Source organism: Sinocyclocheilus anshuiensis, unplaced genomic scaffold, assembly GCF_001515605.1.
Source record: "Sinocyclocheilus anshuiensis isolate Anshui unplaced genomic scaffold, SAMN03320099.WGS_v1.1 scaffold1462, whole genome shotgun sequence".
Taxonomy (NCBI): Eukaryota; Metazoa; Chordata; class Actinopteri; order Cypriniformes; family Cyprinidae; genus Sinocyclocheilus; species Sinocyclocheilus anshuiensis.
This window is the reverse complement of record NW_015558644.1, coordinates 642283-665028: the sequence shown is the minus strand read 5'-3', so window position 1 is coordinate 665028 and position 22746 is coordinate 642283. Positions and strand designations below refer to the sequence as shown.

The following is a 22746-nucleotide window of genomic DNA, read 5'->3' as shown; positions in this document are numbered from 1 at the left end:
TATATATATATATATATATATATATATATACACACACATTTATTATTTTATTATTTCTTAATATACAGCATGTTGCAATTTCGGTTACATAGAAAATCAGTTGCCTGAGATAACTAGAATTTTAATACAGTTTAGGAAAAATACTGCAATTCCAATCAAGTAATCCAGTATAATAATAATAAAACCGTTAAACCTGATAGCAATAACTGGTAAAGGAGGACTGAGATGAAAGAACAGGCTCACCAATCTGAGCGCTTCTTCCCATGCAGCTCCCTGTATCAGAGCAGAGATGGCCTCCTCACAATCCTGACAACAGACAAGTATGAGCACATGACACAGAAGACATCAGTCTTAGAGAGTCCTGTTTGAACCGGAGGAGAACAGAACAATGATGACTATGAAATATACAGTGTACCTTAGCATACTGCTCCAAACACAGGGCGGCTTCTGCATGCCTTCTGGCCTCCAGAAGTTTCTCTGAAAACATCAGACATACAACATGGCTTCCGGATATTCATAATCTCAGTAGGAAACATGCATACATGACAGAGATCTCTACCTGCCAGGTCTCGGGCGAGCAGTGCCAGCTGTTCGGGTGGTAATGGGATGTGTGTTGCCACAGCGAGGGTGTTTCTCCAGCTCGTACAGCTGATGAAGGCCTGCAGGGCACGGGCATTCTCTCCACATCTCCATAGCAACAGTCCCGCCTGCTCTGCCTGCTGCTGCTCAACTAGATGCTCTGCATAGGCCACGCTCAGGGTCTGATGACATCACAGGTCAAGGGTCAAGATCATGTCATCACTGCTACAATTATACATTACCACACAGGCTAAATATTTAACCGTTTGAAATTCCTGTATTTTTTTGCACATCAAATTTTTGCATGTCAAATTTGGCTGAGAAATTACCCCAAAAAGATTCAAGTCATTATTGTGTTAAAGGTGCCATAGAATGGAAAACTGTATTTACCTTGGCATAGTTGAATAATAACAGTTATGTACATGGAAATGACATACCGTGAGCCTTAAACACCATCGTTTCCTCCTTCTTATGTAAATCTTGTGCATTCAAAAGACCACTGAAAAATAGGCGAATCAGAACAACACCGACTGTGACGTTACAGTCGGGATCACTAATAGTTACGCCCCCAACATTTGCATATACCCGCCCATGTTCTAGGCCAGCCGGACCTGCACACACAGCCAAATCATCAGAAGCTCTGCAGGTATTGTGAAGAAACAAGCGAGGACAACAGTGAAAATGGCAGATCAAGGAAATAAATGTTATGTTCCAGGCTGTGCAGGGGATGTGAAGGTTTCTGGAGATTTTTTGCCCTTACCTAAGCCACATACCTTCTATGTAGATATCAAAGAACAATTTAAAATATTGTATCAATGCATTCTATGGCACCTTTAAATGGTCATCAAAAAGACATTACAAAATACTCTAAACTAGAAACTAAATCTGCCAATAGGTGGCGGTAAATGTCTAGATGAGTAAGTCATTGAGTCAATCATTCATCAATTGTTCAAATAGCGGATTCATTCAGGCATGAAGTAAAAGGCTTTCTTTATGAATGGGCCACTGAATCATTGGTTCATCCGACTGATTCATTCAGAAACGAAACACTGTGCTGCTCGGAGACGCACAACAGTTCTGCTTTGGCTTTATAGCTAATATTTTCGTTTGCAAAATTCAGGGAAAAATAAAATGTTACAAATATAAAAAAATGGAGCTTTATAAAATAAAACGTGCCTTGTATTGCTCACTGTCTGAAGGATAGAGCTCAAGAGCATCACTGTACAGTCTCTGATCCTTCACCAAGGATAACAACTCTGTGAAGTGTTCTTCACCTGAAAAACATTAGGCAGAACAGGAGAACCAAACAGAGTTACAGACGGTGGAAGGAAGTGAATAAAAACAGAGGCATTTGCTGTTGGGTTGCTCATGGATGTCCAACAAGGCTCTTACCACTATTGCTGAGGTGATGTAAGGCCTTCCTGTATCTCTTGAGGTGTTTATCGATGGTGTAGCGCTGGTAGTTCGGCTCCAGGGTTTTCAGCATATTCAGAAATGGCAGGTACTCTTTAGGGTCCTACATGTTTGAGGAAAAAAACAAAAAATATACACCATTTCAAAACAGTGTATACAACAGACGTGTGCTAAAACTAGATCTCACTATCAGAAAAGCTGTCTACATGTGAAATGCCTGTTGTTGTGTTACAGTGCAACATCAGTCAACTAATGGCCAACTTCTACTTTCAATGTGTTGTACATTCATTTTATATTATAAAATGATGTAATTGCAATATAAAATAATATATAATAGTAATACTATAGTAATACAAATATGTGAAATGGCTGCTTATATGTCAACAAGAATTGTATTTATTACATATTCATTAAATTGTTTTTGTTTTTTGTTTTTTATAATAGAATATTTTAATATATTATAATAAAACAAATATGTGCAATGGCTACTTATATGAGAAATTATAAAATTGTTTTTATTGAATTGTATTAGTTACTGTATATTAATAATACAATGCAATTCAATAATATACATTTCATATGCAAAATGGCTGATTATATGTGAACTTAAAAATTGAATTCATCATGTATTAACTTTATTTAATATTACAAGACGAACAAATACAATTAAGTTAATACATAATGAATTCAATTTTTAAGTTCACATATAATCAGCCATTTTGCATGATATGTATTTAATAGTTCATCACATTATAGTATATTACTTTATAATAATTCTTAAAATATATTAAACAAATTCATAATGAATAAAGTTAATCTTTCCACATATGAGCTGCCATTTCCAATTGTATTAGTTATTAGTTAGTTATTTGTTTCACTATACTACATTATTTAATATTACAAGACGAACAAATACAATTATGTAATATAGTGAAACAAATAACTAACTAATAACTAATACAATTGGAAATGGCAGCTCATATGTGAAAAGATTAATTTTATTCATTATGAATTTGTTTAATATATTTTAAGAATTATTATAAAGTAATATACTATGTGATGAAATATTAAATACATTTCATATGCAAAATGGCTGATTATATGTGAAATTATAAATTGTATTCATTGTGTATTTACTGAATTGTATTTATTTGTTTTGCAAGAATGTAACAATATAATAGTACAAATTTCATACAAGACATGGCTGCTTATAAGTGAAATTGTGAATTTTTCATTATGAATATTTTGAATTGTATTTGTTGGTCTATAGTAATATCTAATCTAATCTAACAAATATAATATAATATAATATAATATATAATATAATATCTAACTATAAAAATAAAAACTAGCAGTTAAGATACAGCAGAGCTGGAATCTTCTAACTGACCTTCTGAGATTTTTCAGCCACCATGAGCACTAAGTCAAAATCGTAGGTGCCGAGGGAGTGTTCATACAGCTCATTCACGTTGACGAGGAAGAGAAGATACTTCAGAGCTTCCTCTGCGCTCACACTGTTGCTGCCGCAGGGTGGGTTTACTAACCACAAAAGCAAACAGATGTAACAGACACATAATTGAACTTATTTTTATTGGGCTTGAGCTAACAGAGACTCACCTCTTAACTCGTGGACCTTCTGAAGAGCGATTTCCAGTTCTGGTGTAGTTTTTCTCACGTGTGATGTCAGAATACATAAACAATACCTGTGTGTATAGATGAAAGCATCTCAGAGGAAGATCAGGGCTTGATGTACATCATGTGTGAAATGTAATCTTATCTCATTTGGAGAGGGAAGTAGAGGGCTATACTATACTTCCTGCAATTTATGAAACATAAGTAACATTTATAACCGAGGAACTGACTTCTGCGGGTCGAGAGTCTCCATTGTTGACCGTAAAGCATCACAGATGATGTCCACCTTCTTTCCTCCTTTACCTGAGGCAGAACTGGAGGCTGAGCATGAAGGACATGGGTACATTGTTGTAGTGGTGTCTTCCTCTCTAAGAATGAAAAAAAAAAATTCAATTAAAAGATAAATTAAGTGAAAAAAGCATCAAAAGAGATTTAATCAATGCCTCTGCATTAAAGGCTTACTTAAGCTCAGTGAGGAACAGGTTGATGCAGTTGATGGAGTCGATCTGTTTTAGGAACATCTCAATGTTGTCAAGAAACACCTGTGAGAGGAATCATAGAATGGGGTAGATGGCAGCGGTGTTATTCATTTAGTACTATTCTCTGAAAGGAAATGCAATCCATGGTGTAGAAGAATGTGTTTAGATGTTATTGTAAAAGGAAATGTGGGTGAGTGAGGTCACTCACAGTTGGATTGTGGTCATAAATGAGGTTGAGGTTGATCCTCAACTTCCTCATGGACTCGAAAGCATCTTTAAATCTGAGCCTGAAACAAACAACGCAGCACAATGATTCAAATGAATTCAAATCATGTTAACATACAATGTGATATAAAAAAATATTTTTTTTGTTTTTGGAAAAAAAAAAACCTTTAATCCTTTTTTTTTGCTTTTAAAAAAGGTCAGTATTCTTTTTGTACATGTACCATTGTCTTAAGTTTTTCTAAACATAAAATACCTATCAAGCCACTTTCTGAGCTGAGCAAGTACAAGAGCTCGATGATGGATGGTTTCTAGATTCCCTCGTGGCATCTGAAAAACAAAACAAAATAAGTCAACATCTTAAATCAATTTTTCCATTAAAAAAAGAATCCAATCACATGAACATGTGAGAAGAACCACGCTCTATTCACCTGCAGGATAAGTCTTGTGTCCTGGGGAACCACAGAAACGATACGAGAGCCTCGCTCCACCTTGCGTACAGTCTCATCATTCTGATTAGCATCTGAGCTCAGAGCTGACTGCAGACCTGCACGGGACATCAATAACATCATAGCTGTATATTTATATTTAAATATTTCTATAATTATGGAATATATGTTGTATTTATATTGTATTATAATACACTACTGTTACTTTAAAAGTTTGGGATTGTTATGATTTTTTTATGTTTATGATAGGTGTCTTATGCTTACCAAGGCTGCATTTATTTTATTTAAAAAAATACAGTAAAAAAGTAATATTGTGAAATATTATAACCACTTAAAAGCCTGTTTTCTATTTTAACATTTAAAAATGTAATTTGTTCTTGTGATGAATTTTCAGCACAGTCTTTCAGTGTCACATCATCCTTCAGAAATCATTCTAATATGCTGATTTGGTGCTCAAGATACATTTCTTTTTATCAACGTTGAAAACAGTTTTGCTGCTTAATATTTTTGTGGAAACTGTGATGCAGTTTTTCAGGATTCTTTGATGAATAGAAAGTTTGAATAAACAGCATTTATTTGTAACATTATAAATGTCTTTACTGTCACTTATTTTGCATCTTTACTCAATAAAAGTAAGGATAAAAAAAAAATATTAATTTCTTTAAAAAAAACTGTATTGACCCCAAACTTTTGAATGGTAGTGAATTATTTTTATATTATATATATTTACTTAATTTATCTCTTTGATGCATTTACATACCTTTAATAGAGAGTGTGCTGAGGTTGAGACAGTGGCACATGTGAGAGTGTGTGGTGAGCAAAAGGAAGTCATCATAAACTACAAACGAGGAGATATTGGAGGCCACCTGTGGAAGAGAGACTCCGGTGAGCATAACTGCCAGATTTTTTGGCACTAACCCAACATAATTTATATTCTTGTTACCTACCAGTGAGTCACCGATGTAGAGGTGTGATCTCTCTGTGAGGCCTATCAAATGTTCCTATTAAAAGACAAAAACATAAGAAGTGTTTATTGAAGCTGAAGTGAGCATGATGAAATAAAGGGCAGTGATAGATGGAGACTATATATTTACCTCACCGCTGAGGGTACATAGTGCTGTCTGAACACAAGGCCGGGGGAAGTTGATAATATTGCCAGTAGAATCCTTCCATTCTGTTAGACTGAGCTCTGAAGAGTCTGTATGAAATATTCTAGCATTAACAGCAGTCTTTATATGTGTGATTAAATTATTCATTTTAAAATTGCATTAGAAAAAAAAAAACAAGACAAGTGATAAAAACAGAAACTGTGTAGTAGCCGAATCTAGTTCCTGTTATAACTACTAATTAGTGGACTGACTGACCCATTTGAACTTTCCGGATCTGTCCGTCATCAAGTTGCAGAGCCACAGTGCCATTTCTGAGGCCGTGACACAAGCTGATCACAAAACCATCCACTGGAACGTCTGACCTGAGAAATGATCAACACCAAAAAATTGAAGAAAAAGAGACACTGCATAAAGTGCAGAGTTTTAAAAATTCAAAAGTTTTAACAATTCCCAGCCCCTGAGCTCATGTCTCTATGCTCGTTAGATCAGTCTGTCTTTGCGTGAGCTACACTGAATACAAATGTGGACAAGACCGGAGGAGTTAGTTATTTTAACGGCAGTACCTGATCTCCAGCGTGTCCTTGGGGTCCTGGCTGTCCGATGGGGTGAGCTTCAGCAGGCGGGTCAAGTGTCTTCCGTGGGCCACAGCCAAAAACAAATCCTCACTCAACCACAGCAGCAAGCGCAGCGTCAGAGGTTCCTCCTGATCAATGGCGACCCTGCAGACGCAGAGAGAACATCTGCATCAGAATACATGCTGCATGTAATAATTACACAGCAGTGCCGATCTGAATAAATATGCTTGCCTGAATGAGAAAATTACAGAAAAGAAATGAGCAAAAAAATCCATAAAACTCTGAGAAAACAGTGGATAAGACTAGACTATTATTGCTTGAAAGGTTATTTCACTGAAATTTGTCAAAAGATAATGACAGCTGCATTAAAATACACATTAAATGTAATATATTGTTTGTAGACTACCATCCAAAAGTTTGGGATCAGTAATATTTTTTTAAGAAATAAATACTTTTATTCAGCAAATAATGCATTCAATTGATCAACAGTGATATTTATAATGTTGCAAAAAATATCAGTTTTTCACAAAAATATGAAGCATCACAACTGTTTTCAACATTGATAATAACAAGAAATGATTCTTGAGCAGGAAATCAGCAAATTAGAATTATTTCTGAAGGATCATGTGACACTTAAGCCTGAAGTAATGGTTCTGAAAATTCAGCTTTGCCATAAGAATAAATAAAACTTAAAATAGAAAAAGATAAAGAAAAAAATAGAAAAAAATTAAAATAGAAAACAATTATTTTAAATTTTAATAATATTTCATATTATATAATATAATGTTTTCTGTATTTTATGTAAATAAATGTGGCTTTGGTGAGCACAAGAGACTTGTGAAACATTTAAAAATCTTACATACCCCAAACTTTTACAGCTACAATACCATTCATAAAAATGTTAATTATTTAGTAACACCTTCTTGTTAAATAAAGATTGGAGAAACATGAAGAAATGTAAAGCACAATCAACTGTGGAAAACAAAATCATCTGTACCTGTAAGTCTTTATTAAGACTAATGGTGTTGAGATGACTTTAAAGCCAGGTACCTCGGGTACACCTCCATTTTCCACTCCACCACCTGAATAGAGGAAAAGCAACTAAGAAATCCTAAACAACATAATGTTTGAATCAAGTTTCAAATTATATGACTCACCTTGACCGTATACATAAATATGCCCATCGGCTGTGAGAGCAGCGAGCTCATTGGTCCTCTGGGCTTGAGAATGGAAGGTGACCAAGTTGACTGGAACAGGAAGTTGAAGTTCAAAAGCACACATAGGTGGAGGGATCACACACTGGCGGAATGTTGTCACCAGGATTTTATCTGCAAAACACATTAGTTAAACACACAGAAATTATTCAAATCATTAATTTTTAGACTTTACTTAAATGCCTTATTTACTCAAAAAAACATTCTAAAGCTAACAGTGAGAAACAGTGTGTTGTCTACAACATATTAATGCACAGAGATTAATCAATTATTCATAAGTTTGACAATGGACACGCCTACCTCCATCAATCACTGCAACATTGGCGTTGTCATGGCAATCGTTGCCATGACTGTGTTGCGTGCTCCAGCCCCAGTCGTAGGTGTAGCTGGCCCATCCTCGAGTCAGGAGATGGAGACGCAAGGGCTTCTCAGGATCCCAACACACACACACCGGAGCCCTGAGGGCCTCATTGCCAAAATGCAAACTCTGCTTTAGATACCAGTGATAATTCCCAACTGTCCACAGCTGAACTGAGAAAGAAAGAAATCCCTAATTAGCAACACTGATCATTACTACACCCATCACTTAATATGCAAAGTAGGGCTGGATGATATGGCCAAAACAAAAATAAAAAAAATCATATCTCGTTTTTTTTTTTTGCCTGAATTGCGATATACAGTATACAGTGGGTATAGAAAAGAATCACCCCCTTTAAAATAATCACATTTTGTTGCTTTGCAGCCTGAAATGAAGACGGACAGTTTTATCCAGCTGTATTTACTCAGTGCAACTTATAACATCCAAGTGAAAGATATAACACCAACATGTCATAAAAAAAAAATAATTAAAAAACAGAATCACTGAGTTGGGTAAAGGATCACCCCCTTGTGTCAATATTTGGTTGAACTACAGCCTTTAGTCTGTTGGGATATGTCTCTACTAACTTCCATGACTCGTGGTATTTCCATTATTTTCTAACATTTACAGACAGAGAATATAGCTGTGAAAATTAAGTTGTGCATGGAGGAAAACACCACATCTCATTAAACGGCATAAGTAGCCTATGTGTCAGCACATGTGTCTGTCAGAGCATCAGAGTTGCTTTCAACTATATGTGTTAACTATATCTTACAGGTTATTTTAAAGGGGTCATGATGACATGGGTTTTTTGGTTTGTTTTATTATGTTCCGTTAGGTGCAATTATAATATTACTATAGTTTTTTGGACGAAAAACCTTAAAAGTTTAATGATTTATGACCTTTTTGCACTCTGTTTCTCATCCTCTGACTCAAACAGTCGGTTTTGGGGGGTTTTCCCCTTTAAGAGTTCAGTGTAACCGCCCACTGTTATGATTGGCTAACATCAGTGCCTATGCAAGTGCTTAGCCCAGCATCATACTGCGATTTGTTCTCAAAACAGTCATCCGTGAAATGTAGTGAACACACACGTAAATTAACACTGTAAACTGAATCCATTTTTCCCTGACGTCTGGATCCTTCGGCAGCGTATTCAAACATGTTGTTTTTCCACAGCCAGGAACGGCACATCTGCATGGCATCGCAATCTTATTGTAAACAGCTACTTCTTCAGACCCACTCGCTGCACGTCGACTGAACACCTGTGGGCGTGACAACGATGCGATGATGCAAAATTAGGCATAGTTGTCTTGCGCTGGAGGCGGTCATATGCAAACGACTGGATCCACAACGAGCCGTATTTGGAGCTTAAATAAATGCTTCGTTTATAATGGGGAGGACGTCTTAAGCTATGAAACTTGCAGGAAGTTTTAATGGTACAAAGACCTCTTATATGCCAGATCAAGGCAAATTTGGTTTCTCATGTCATCATCACCCCTTTAAAGCCCCTAATATTAAACATGCCTCATGTTTAGGATAACTGATGCACTCGTATCAGACTACTGTATATCGATTTAAACAGTATTGGCTCATTCCATATTGTTTATAAAAAATATATCAATATATCATAGAAACTCAACATACCACCCAGCCCTAATGCAAAGCAGTCTGAAATGCATCTTACTGTATGTGTTGGGATGGTCGTTCTCTCTGGGCTTCAAGTCCTCCATCCAAACAGCCAGAACAGTAGAGTCACTGTTCCACAGCAGCTCCTTTACCTGAGAAATACACATAAATCTTCAACGATTCATGCACCATGGTTTATATTTCAGATTTTTTGAAAATAACATATACAGAGGAGCTGAGGTTTACCTTGACCTGTTCCTTTCCAAAAGGCAGAGTAAAATCTCCATGCAACAGTCCGTTCTTTTCCATAAACACCACACTATGTTTGTTAGGGTGCCGCTGCGTGGAAGCGATCAGGCTGCCAGAGGGTCTAGAAGAAAAATCCATTTGTGTCAGTACACATCAGATCTGTCAGACTCAGCATTAAGTCAAAAGAAAATAAAAGTTCAAAACTAAAAAAAAAAAAAACCTAAGTTAACCTAAGACGTTCAGAATATCTTACTTCCAGCAGAGAAGCTGTTCTAGACCGTTAACAACCTCGCTGGTGGCCTGCAAGACACATTCTCGGTTCCAGATTCGAACCTTTCGAGCACCTGAAACAAAAAAGCTGCTTTATTTTACATTCACATTAATGCATTTGGCAGACACTTTTATCCAATTGCATTCAAGATACACACTTTATCAGTTCATGCACTCCTTGGCAATCGAACACATGACCTTGGTGTTGTTAGCGCCATGTTCTACTGTTTGAGCTACAGGAATGATGAATAATATTAACTGTCACAACCCTTTTCATGTAATAACAATAGCAGAAAGGAAGATTCTCACCAGTCTGAGGACAAACAGCACTGACAGCAAAAAATTGCCCATCGCCACGCCAAGTGATTCTTGGCTTCCTGTCGTCCCATGGCAGGGCAGGCTGCACTTCCTGTGACAGTGGATGAAAACTAGGTGAGAAAAGGACCATATATCAACCAAACCAGGTTGAAATGCCAGTGATCTCCTGATGATCCTCAGGTCTGTATCACATGTGCAAGCAGTAGTGGGTTGATTTGGTAAAGCAGAACGATGCTAAACAGAACAAAAACTTACCGCTGCTTTCCACTGGGCAGCCTGCTTGCCCTCAGAGCCATGAAACTGAGTCTCCTTCTTCCCCCAACCAACTGTGATGAACTTATCTGAGGCACAGAATCAAAATCGCCAGTCAGACACTATCTCTGCTCAAATACAGTGAACACATGTCACCTGCATGAAAGCATGATATTAAGAGGTAAATGAAGACTTTTATGAATTATACCTTCGCCAAAGTCATCCTGATTGATTGCAACCTCAGTTATCGGCTCAAAGTCTTTGGTCATCATGATAATGGTCTCCTGACCTGACATGCCACATAAGACACAAGCGGACACAATGAGAAAGAGTGAAATGGCATTATATGCACTTCTGAACAGATGTAACTGAGTCATACAGATATATGCATAGTAGCAGGCATATTATAGGTAATTTAAACTAAAGCCATAAAAAAACATTTCTGTTACCTGAAATAATAATAAACTTATTATATTTCAGCTAGTAACTTTTAATTTAGCAACATTTCTCTTTTTTATTTAGTTTAACTTAATGTCCTAAAATAAAAAAATAATTAATAATTAATACATAATTAAAAAAATTATAAAAACTATATACACATTTAAAAAAAAAAAAAACAATAAAACTGATAAAAACACATAAAAGTACTAAAACCTTAACTAAAATGAAAATGAAAATGGAAAATATATAAATAAAAACTAAATCAAAATGTTAATAAAAACTATAATACTATCTCTAGGATATTAAAATAATACTGCTAGTGATATAGACCTGTGGTCAGAGTCACCAGCTCTTGATCTGGGCTCCACGTCATGCCAGTAAGGCCGCTTTCCACACTGCCAACACATTCCAACTGTGAGAGAGAAATTAATATTGGTAATTAGAAAGTACAACAAGAGCACATACATTTTACAGAATCATTTAGCAATCATTTTATACAATCATCAAAGCATTTAGATTAAATGAATGACCACCTGACTGGTGTTGAGGTTGTAGAGAATTACATCACCACTGGCAGTGGCCACACACACTGACTCCTGATCTGGCAGATCTTGTATCGCCACCACAACCCCACTACCGTCCTCTGGGAGATAGTCATCTGCCGTCAGTGAAACCTCTTTATAAACCTATAAAAGCACATTATACAGCAAGATTAATATTTAGCTATTTGGTTCTAGACATCTTAAAACAGGGACAATCCCCCAAAATGGGGTTAAAACTATCGTAAATGACCCTTTCTGGGATTGGAACTTCTATGAAAACTTTCATTTATTTTAGAGATACCTCTTCGGTCCGAGGGTCAAACTCTGTGATGGCAAGCTCAGAGGCCACCAGCACGGTTCCAGTCTCGCTCCTGATGGTCAAGCACTGCGGGGATCCCGGGAGAGAAAGATCCACACAGCTGAAGCGCTGCAGCAGACCGAGGTTTCTCATTTTGGGTAGATGCTTTCAACAAGATGAGATCTGAAGCAGTTTTGCACTTTTTGTTGGACTGATTGGTTTGATTGCAATCACTAAAATAAGACATGGCAGGTGGGAAAGGTATCCTGTCAACTTCAACTGCACAACATGCATCCTAGGGTGCTTTTTAAACAGCTATGTTTGCTGGACATTTATTGCTTTCTCTACACTACCCGCTCTACGTTTTATCATTTAGTTTTGCAAACAAATGTATACGTCAAAAGGTTTAATAGATTATCACCAACAAATGTAGTCAAGTGTGTCCAAATTCGACAAGTGTGTCCATGATACTGAGTGATTACCATATTGATGTATCATAGTATTTACATGGTGGTACTAAAAAGTAATACCAATCTACCTCCTTATCCAGTAAACAAATGATTTCAACATCAGAATAATTCTTATGATTACAAAATGAAAAGCAAACTGGCACAATTCAAGACAGCGCATGTTTGAAAATCCAGCAGATCCAGTTGTTTTATATAAAGGCACAAAGATCAGTGCTTACCTTGTCGTGTTTTGTGTCCTTTTTATGTGACGTAAATTATAATTTGCGGTATACACGTTCACAACACACGCACGTTGTTGTCAGTGCGGCCTGAACTCTGACATCGTAGAAAAAATGTCAGTGTGTGATGATGCGCGCAAGTGCGCTCTCTGCCGTCGTGGAGGAAACAGCGGGGACATCCGATTCGTTTCTGTGAATCGGTTCTTCTGAACTAGTCTCTTCTTCTTCTTCTTCTTCTTCTTCTTCTTCTTCTTCTTCTTCTTCTGGTGTTTTATGGCGGTTTGGCAAACCAGCGAGAAAGGTGCATTACCGCCACCTACTGATCTGGAGTGTGGAGTGTGCATAAATTTGGAAGAAAGAAATACAGAAGAAAAAAAAACACCTAGATTCTATCTATTGTTCCTGTGTTTTTCAGGTATTTAAACATATTTTCTTGCACTCTTGATTGCCTCGACCCATTTCCTAACAATACTTTTAAAGAAATATTATCAACTCCCAGCCATCCTAATTCTTGAATTAATTGAAATCTCTCCCTTTCATATGCAGAACACTCAAAAATAATGTTTCACTGTTTCTAATTCTCCACATTTGTCACACTTTCCCGATTCATGCTTACCTATTTTATAAAGACTATAGTTTAATGCTGTATGTCCAATTCTTAGTCTTGATAAAGATGACATCTTTTTTCCTATTTCCGTATCTTTTCCTCTCATTTCCAACACACTCCTGAATCTGGAAAAGATGTCTTCCTTTAGACCCATTATTCCATAACTTTTGCCATTTCTTACTAACTTCAAATGATATCACGCTCTTGAATTCAGCTTTACTTAAAGCTAACTTCATTTCTATTTGTGGATTATTTAATGTTATGTGTTCACATATTTTGTTTTTCATGTTTCTTTGTTTTTTCGATTATGTGTCATTAATAAAGGTGTAATTTCAGGTCTCCTAGGTCAGTTTGTTAATTCTGCTCAATAAATAATAGATCTTCTAGAATAAATGGAACCTCATAAGTCTCCCATATGTTATTTAAATTCGACCGATATTTGGTATGCACACTATTTTAAACGAGCAGTGATTCAAAACTGTGTGTGTGAAGGCGATGACGTTCATGACACACCTCCCTAAAGGCAACCCTATGTTTCATATTCCTGATGTGTAATATTTCCTGTTTTCCTTAATGCTGGGACTCGGTGAGAGAAATGTGAGTCATTCATGAAGGAAGTGCAGCTGTGTGCGAGTTGTTTAGATCTGTAAGTGCCGTGAGACGCACCCTGGACACACACAAAGAGCCTTTGAGCTTTTCAACAGGGAAGGTATGGGATTATTAACCACTGTGCTGTAAACAGTGTGTTTTATTTCAGTTTATTTATCACAGCAAACAGTAAACAATGCGCGCGTGTAACTAGGCTATGTGTTGACTAACCAGAATGACTTACGATACAGAGTTTACCTATTTTATTTATTGTTTCATAATGACATAACATGCATTATATTATATAATGCTTGAAAGTCCATTAATGTACATTAAATAATTTAAAATGTCATGCAACTTTATTGAAACTAGATTTTTCTTTTTTGAATTAATATGGGTTTCTACTTGATAGGAAGCATCATGTTTGTTAATTAATTATTAATAAAATTCATTTTAAAGAATTACCTGGTGTTGTACATAAATGCTGGTGATATTTAATTGTGAAATATTCCTACTTGGAAACTTAAATGAGGTAATAACTGTGCATATTGTGCAATGTTTTTGAAAGTGGAATTTGTATGCCATAGAATGTATGGTTTTCCATGCTGCTGCTGCTTCTTCTTCTTCTTCATCCCCACCTTATTTTCTGATCCCTTGACCATAGCTGAATATCTAAATTTGTCATATTTAGTCAGTCAAAACAGTTTAAGGTTAATTGCTCTAATTTTGTGTCTCTGGAAAACAGTGATCTGTGACACTGTATTATGTTGAATATTACATTTTTTGTGTCTATTTGGTAATGAGGGATTTGTGAGCATATTATTGTTTTAAGATTTGAGGAATAAAACATATTGTTTTTATTTTAAAGTAAAAAGATTTTGTAATTCATGGGGCTATTATTCAATAATTCCATGAGTTAGATGCACATGTCAGACATTTTTAGACATTGTTAAAACCTTATAGACACATTTCAGACATTATTGAAACCTGTAGACTAATTGAGGGAAATCATTGGGTTTGAATTCACACTGTTGCTATTATGATATTAACAGTTAAACGTATGTATGAATATTGGTATATAAAATAAATTTACTGTTCAGATTAATATTTTTTAGATTAATTATTCACTTATTTGACTATACTGTCATAAATAGAGCAGATTATTTACTGTTGTACATTAATGAACATTTTAAAAGAAAATTATTAATAAGAATGTATAAGTAGTTTGGTAAGATGGATATCTTTGAATAATGTTATATTTTGTGTTATGACAACTAAATTACCAAATGTTTATATTTATATTCCTTCATAACACTGGTGCATCCTAGTAAACTTATATGTAAATATGTTACAATTAAAAAATAAATGCACATTATCTTGCTCCATCGTACCCTAATATTGATGGTTTTTAACATTTAGATAGTGTATTATATACATATGTTTTACTGAAGCTCTAAATTAACATATTCTCGTGGTATAGCTATGCTGCTAGACATCATTTGATTACTTAAATTGATTGCTTGGGGAAGTCATGGCCTAATGGTTAGAGAGTCGGACTCATAACCCAAAGGTTGTGGGTTCGAGTCTCGTACAGGCAGGGATTGTAGGTGGGGGGAGTGAATGTACAGCCAGGCTGTTAGCTGAAGAGGGTTTTAATTAGCTATTTTCCCGTTAGCAAATGAGGAAATTATCGACCGAGCAAAACACCACGACTGAGGTGCCCTTGAGCAAGGCACCGAACCCCCAACTGCTCCCCGGGTGCCGCAGCATAAATGGCTGCCCACTACTCTGGGTGTGTGTTCACGGTGTGTGTGTGTTCACTGCTGTGTGTGTGCACTTTGGATGGGTAAATGCAGAGCACTAATTCCGAGTATGGGTCACCATACTTGGCCACATGTCACGTCAATAAAGAACATTTAGCCTGATTTTATTTATTCTCTTTGTTGAGATAACCAGATGGAGAGTGAGGGAAGCTCCAGCACTCCACCTCCAGCGAATGTGCACGTATCTCCTGCAGATGAGTGTGTCAGCTCTGAGGAGACCCAACAACAGAGTTTGGGTCGGTTAGATGGGGCTCAGGATAAGAATGGCACCCAGATGCATGCTGCTCTGCCTGATGGGACCTCTGCCACCCTCAGAGGGACACCCACTCCTTCCAGCACTAAACTATGTGGCTACCTCAACAAGCAGGGTGGACCTCTCAAAGCCTGGAAGTCCCGCTGGTTTGTCTATGAGGAGAAGAGCTGTCAGCTGTTTACTACCGCATGGCACAGGATATCAGTCCTCTGGGTAAGGTGGATCTGTTTTGTGCCACGTTCAGTTATCCGCTGCAGGGAGAGGAGGGAACCTTTATTCAGACACCAGAGCGCACTGTCATTCTCAAGGTAATGTTATCACATGGTTTGAAATAACAGATTTTAATAAATTGTGAATTGTGAAGCAACAAATGGTGATGAGCTGCATGGGATAGGTTAGTACAGTAGTTGTGACAAAATCACTGAGATGAACATGGCAACTATACATTATTTTACATGATTTTTATATGAAGAAACTTGAGTGTATTTCAGTGCTGTTATTGTTAACTAAACTATTACAAATAATTTGATTTAACTGAAATAAAGGTGAAATAAAATAATTGTTAAACATTAGATAAAACTTAAATGAAAATTAGAAATCCTGCCTTTGTTACTTACTGAAATAATAATACATACTTTAAACTAAAGCTGAAAATAAATTAAAATATAAAATTGTAGTACCTTACATTTTACAAAAAAATAAAAAATAATTAAAAAAAAAAAAAACTACCGGTAATAAAAATGACAAAAGCACATAACAATTACTTAAAAACGGCTTAAACAAATTGTGACAATATTTTCAAGATATTTAAGCACATTTGTCCCTAAATTTTATTATCAGAATATGTTTGTGCATTTAACTTTGTCGTTTTTTGTAAGCCTCATTATCCTGAAAGGTGATTCTCATGAAAAACTAATTTTAATTATATTACTTAAATGAGCATACTGTACATTGAAGACAATACATCAAATACTGTCATAATGCATAAACACTTAACGATTTATTTATTTATTTATTCCACCACAGTTATGATAAATGGAAGGAATATGTGCTTCATTGCTTCCTTGTGAAAATAATGAATAAATGCCAGTGTGACTTTGTGTTGAATATGAAATAGTATTAGGATAATGACCTGGAAATGTCCAGAAAAAAAACACACAAAAAAACAAGTAAAAGCAAGTTTTATGATTTTTATGACAATTCCTGATTTAAGATTAGAGATTCTAAAGGTCATTTGCTTTTCAAAAACAAGCTTCTAGGATATAAATGGGTGGAGGAATATAAAGCCTCTTACTTTCTTTCTTTCTTTCTTTCTTTCTTTCTTTCTTTCTTTCTTTCTTTCTTTCTTTCTTTCTTTCTTTCTTTCTTTCTTTCTTTCTTTCTTTCTTTCTTTCTTTCTTTCTTTCTTTCTTTCTTTCTTTCTTTCTTTCTTTCTTTCTTTCTTTCTTTCTTTCTTTCTCCAAAAAGCTTGTTGTTATCAGTGGGGTCAGACAGCCTTTAAAATAGAACAGTGATCACATGACTGCACTTTATATTGGCCTTTAAAATAATGCTGGCCTTTCGATAAAGTGTAAAGTTCTGATCAGTGGTCAATATGGATTTTTCTTAATTCTTAAAATATGGTCACCCTCGAGTCTCTCCCCCACAGTCTCTCTTTTGACTGTTACACACAGAGAGAAACACAGGCATTAGGTTTAAGTATGGAGGAATAACAGGCAAGCATCTTGAGTAAGACAACAGCACTTTCCTCTCAACAGTCTTCAAACATGATTTTGTTTTTAGGCAGCTAACAGGGATGCCCAAATGTACTGGTTGCAGCAGCTGCAGTTGAAACGTACGTTATACAGGGAGCAGCATGCTGAACATCTCTCCATACCCAGACCAGACGACCACAAATTGGAAAGCACCCCATCAGCAAACAACTGCCGTGGTAAGAGGCTGAAAGTCATTTACTGCATTATGGAAATTACACTGTTTATGAAATGTGATCTGAGGGAGAATGCACTTCATTTTTCAAAGTAAAGTTCAGTTGTTTGGCCAGTCATGTGATACTAAGTTAATAGAAAGTGAAAGATCAACAGACCCAGTCAGATCTTGAGGATTATTTCAAACTGCTTGAAATCTGTGCACCAAAATAATGTTTTAACTGACTGTTTCTATTGCCAGGAGAATTACTTCACCTTCAAACTATTAAGATAAAACTTAAATAAAAAAAATTAGAAATGTTGCCTTGTTAAAATTATTAAAACTAAAAATAAATAACAATTAAAAACTAATAAAAAGGTCAAAAGCACTTAACAATTACTAAAACTTAAAATGAAATCTGAAAAATTTATAAATACTATAATTGTACGTATAGAATACTAAAATACATTTTAGGACTATTAAGTTTTTTGTTTTGTTTTTTGCATTGTGATATTTTCAGACAATTTAGCATATTTGTATCTACATTTTTATTATCAGAAAGAGTCTGTGCATTTAACTTTGTAGTTTTTTGTAAATCTCATCATCCTCAAAGGTGATTCTCATGAAAAACTACTGTAATACAATTTTATTATCTAAATGGGCATAAATTGAAGGCAATACAGCAAATACTACCATAATGTATAAACACTTAACAGTTTTTCTTTTTTTCTCATTTAAACTGAAATAACAACTGACTTTTATAAATTCTTCTCAATACCCACGTTACACCCAAAACTGGTCACCTACATCTGGTGTTTCAAATAAAATAATAATGTCCCAAAATAGAGGCCATTGTTACTAAACTATGTTACTAAAGCATAGGCTGAGCACAGGGCAGAGACAGAGACAGGAAGCAGAGCCAAGGATACAGGGAGGAAAGTACCAGATTAGCTGAAAGGAAGCTGCTGAGATTGACGAATCAGATCCCACGTTACTCGGCCACATTGTTATAGTTTAGTCATCCATTGTAGTCACAGAAGGAGGTTGCAAAAGCTTAGTCTGATATTTTGTTTGTAGATAGATCATCAGGACTCCAGCTAGTTTGTGCATGTATTGTCTACCCTCATTCTGTTATCTGTCTTAGCAGGAGGGTGTGTAGACAGGAAATGTCCGGACTCCGGACTGGTAATCATCTGCAAACTTCAAGTAAACGTTTAGAAATTCTGGAAAAAAGGTGGGATGGATGTTGATATCCATCTTTTCTTTTTCACTCTGTTGCAGGACAGTTATGTTACTTTACTCTGGGTTGCAGCCTGTATCAGTGCTGCATAGCGCTCATTTCCCTTGTGTACTTAACATAAGCAAAAAGTCATTATCCACTACATCTCATCTCTCTAACCATTCTATTTAACAAACATTATATAATGCTTCATGGACAAATAATTCATATAGGCAATTTGAAACGAATATAGAAACATACATAGAGCGTATTATGAAGTTTTACGAGAAACAATAGTATATATTGAGTTACAAAAATATAGAGCTGTGGAAAACCCCTGTGACAAACTCTTGCCCAATATTTTTCATATGCAAATGAACTTTTTTGCAAAATAAATTAATAAATAAACTTTAAAAATGCTTGTCAGAGTGTTGTTATTATAAACACTATGTTATTATATTTATATTTGTTTTACTGAAATAAAGCTGATACAATTTTATTATTAGATGAGAAATGTTAAGGCAACTAAATAAAATATTTTATTTTTATTTTAAATTTATTTTAATAAAATAACTTTAAGTTGAAGTACTAAAATTACTAAAACTAAAACTGAAATAAAAATAAAGCTAAATATATATTTAAAAAAAAACTAATGAAAAGGATAAAAGCACATAACAATTGCCAAATTATTAAATCTAAAATTCACTTTTATTTTTAGATTTTCAGTTTTCAATTCAAAGTATTAATATAATAGTATATAAATAATACAAAAATATCACTGGCTTGCAGCAAAAGTGCCACGAATTAACTGCACATTTGTCTCAAATCGTTTTTTTTTTTAATGTTTAAGGCCAAAAGAACTATATATGCTTAATTGTAAAATTACATTAAAAGTATAAAAGGTAAAAAGAAATTCTGGTCACTAAAAACATTTTTATATGGTTGATGAAGTCTGGAATGTAATTTAAACTCATTTTTGAGGCACCCAAAACGTTTGGCAATTACAGTGGAAATGTGGCAGCAGTACTTTGATACTAATTGCTTTCTAGTGTATATCTGCTATACTGTATGCAGATAACTTAATTTAATTAGTTAATTGCAAGTTGCTCCCTGACTCAATGCATAATATACAATGCATAAATGCATCATTTCCAGGAATCCAAGTAGGATTGGGCTTCTCGTGCTAAAAGCACATCCATTACTTACATTCACAGACACCCGCTTCCAACCGCAAGCTCTGGTACAGGCGTTAAGAAACAGCTCTTGGATGAGAGTCAAATGCAGAAAATGAGGAAGTGAATGTCTGAGCAGCTGAATCTGTAGACATCTGGATAATTTCACCACCAGACAAATATAAGCTAAAAAGATCTCAGAGACAGTATGGATATCTGTTTGTTTTACTCAGTGCTAGCTCGTGGTTAGCATATGGGTCATTTAAACAGCACTTGTAATTATTAGGAATTTCAGGCATGCAGAGGCATGTACCTCACCCTGTGATAAATATCATTGTGTGGTTCTGTCATTTGAAAAGAAATAGGTAGAGCAAGAAATACAAATATAGAATACAAAATAACATTGTACTACTTGGATATTTTTCCCAGATAATTTCTCAGTATCTACGGAAGAGTCCATGCATTATTATTTTTTCTGTCTTACTCTACCATTCAGAAGTTTGGGGTCAGTAAGATTATTTCTCTTTTTGAAGAAATTAAGAAATGAATAATTATAATTTGCAAGGATGCATTAAATTTATAAAAACTTACTACACTGATTCTATTTTTTTTAAGTGCTTTATATTCATCCATTTATATTATTCATCAAAGAATCCTGAAAAAATATATCACAGTCTTCACAAAAATATTTATCAGCACAACTGTTTTCAACATTGATAATAAACAGAAATGTTTCTTGAGCAGAACATTTTTTGCATATTAGAATGATTTCTGAAAAGCTGAAAATTCAGCTTCGCCATCACAGGAATAAATTACATTTTAAAATATATGATTATATAGAAAACAGTTATTTTAAATTCTCAATATTACATTTTTACTATATTTTGTATCAAATAAACGCAGCCCTGGCAAACATAAGAGATTTCTTTGAAAAACATAAAATTTACTGTGATCTCAGCATAACAAAAAGTTGTTTACGAATGTTTTCTTACCAAACAAATAAGAAACAAGCAAGTCTCATTATCTGAAAGCATCTTGTTATTCTGGCCTATCGGATGCATTTAACTCAGTGGGTTTAAACATAATTTCTGCCTTCTCTTACACAGCTGACTTCTTGCCCATGGTGAAGACACCTTCTGGCCTGGTAGGTGAAGAAGCTGCCAGTCTGCCTGCACCAAGATTAAACAGCCCTCTCAATATGTCAATAAATAATATATTAATAAATCAAAATTGATATGAAAAGAAATATAAACATAGTAAGTGAGTTAAACATAGTAAGTGAAAAAAGTATTTTGTTATTATTGTTATAATAAAAGGCAATACTTATTTTACAAATAAACCAAGAAATATGGGCTTGTTTGGTTCGCTGAATAATGTGGCCATTGTACCATATAGTCTATCTAATATATGATTAGGAAGTCTTGGGGTCAGTAAGATTATTTCTCTTTTTGAAGAAATTAAGAAATGAATAATTATAATTTGCAAGGATGCATTAAATTTATAAAAACTTACTACACTGATTCTATTTTTTTTAAGTGCTTTATATTCATCCATTTATATTATTCATCAAAGAATCCTGAAAAAATATATCACAGTCTTCACAAAAATATTTATCAGCACAACTGTTTTCAACATTGATAATAAACAGAAATGTTTCTTGAGCAGAACATTTTTTGCATATTAGAATGATTTCTGAAAAGCTGAAAATTCAGCTTCGCCATCACAGGAATAAATTACATTTTAAAATATATGATTATATAGAAAACAGTTATTTTAAATTCTCAATATTACATTTTTACTATATTTTGTATCAAATAAACGCAGCCCTGGCAAACATAAGAGATTTCTTTGAAAAACATAAAATTTACTGTGATCTCAGCATAACAAAAAGTTGTTTACGAATGTTTTCTTACCAAACAAATAAGAAACAAGCAAGTCTCATTATCTGAAAGCATCTTGTTATTCTGGCCTATCGGATGCATTTAACTCAGTGGGTTTAAACATAATTTCTGCCTTCTCTTACACAGCTGACTTCTTGCCCATGGTGAAGACACCTTCTGGCCTGGTAGGTGAAGAAGCTGCCAGTCTGCCTGCACCAAGATTAAACAGCCCTCTCAATATGTCAATCAAACATCCACTAATTGAGCTACAGTGAGTACGTGTGCTTTTGTTTATTCAATCTGTTCTCACAGAATGGATACTGGTGTCAAGGGATATTTCTAGGGTCAAATGAAAAATGGTTCACGCTGGCAATCTGCGTCAGTGCCTTCCAAAATAGCTGTGTTGTAATTTTTGTATTTCTCTAGAATTATTATTTTAGGGAAGTTAGACTCACAAGCGTATACGCCACTTCCTGGGATTTTATATACGAGAGTGAACAAGCTGTGTTATGAGGGGTTCTCATACTAGACAACATCAGATAAGAGAAAACAGTAATGAGATTTACACACACACACACACACACA

At 35.0% G+C, this 22746-nt stretch overlaps 2 protein-coding genes across 2 annotated transcripts in view; one reads left to right on the top strand and one right to left on the bottom strand.

The window, feature by feature from the left end:
• Positions 1-193: 193 nt before the first annotated feature.
• On the bottom strand, positions 194-12922 carry LOC107680906 (elongator complex protein 1-like; the record flags this gene model as incomplete). Its single annotated transcript, XM_016476978.1, has 30 exons — positions 12715-12922; positions 12030-12259; positions 11720-11872; positions 11517-11598; positions 10954-11034; positions 10749-10834; positions 10485-10584; positions 10159-10249; positions 9903-10026; positions 9715-9808; positions 7973-8203; positions 7616-7786; positions 7456-7540; positions 6447-6602; positions 6139-6245; positions 5869-5972; positions 5722-5775; positions 5535-5640; positions 4757-4872; positions 4582-4655; positions 4312-4390; positions 4087-4166; positions 3855-3992; positions 3610-3695; positions 3383-3531; positions 1972-2095; positions 1756-1853; positions 560-761; positions 416-477; positions 194-306 (listed from the first exon to the last, which is right to left on the bottom strand). Coding segments are annotated over exons 2-30 (3296 nt in total), but the record flags the coding sequence as incomplete, so codon positions are not given.
• A 932-nt stretch (positions 12923-13854) lies between these two features.
• LOC107680922 (TBC1 domain family member 2A-like) overlaps positions 13855-22746 on the top strand; it is an 18641-nt gene continuing 9749 nt past the window's right edge. The window contains 5 exon segments of the mRNA XM_016477014.1: positions 13855-14030; positions 15866-16160; positions 16163-16293; positions 17768-17915; positions 22309-22432. Of these exon segments, the coding sequence (XP_016332500.1) occupies positions 15866-16160; positions 16163-16293; positions 17768-17915; positions 22309-22432 (698 nt within the window). The 5' untranslated portion in view covers positions 13855-14030.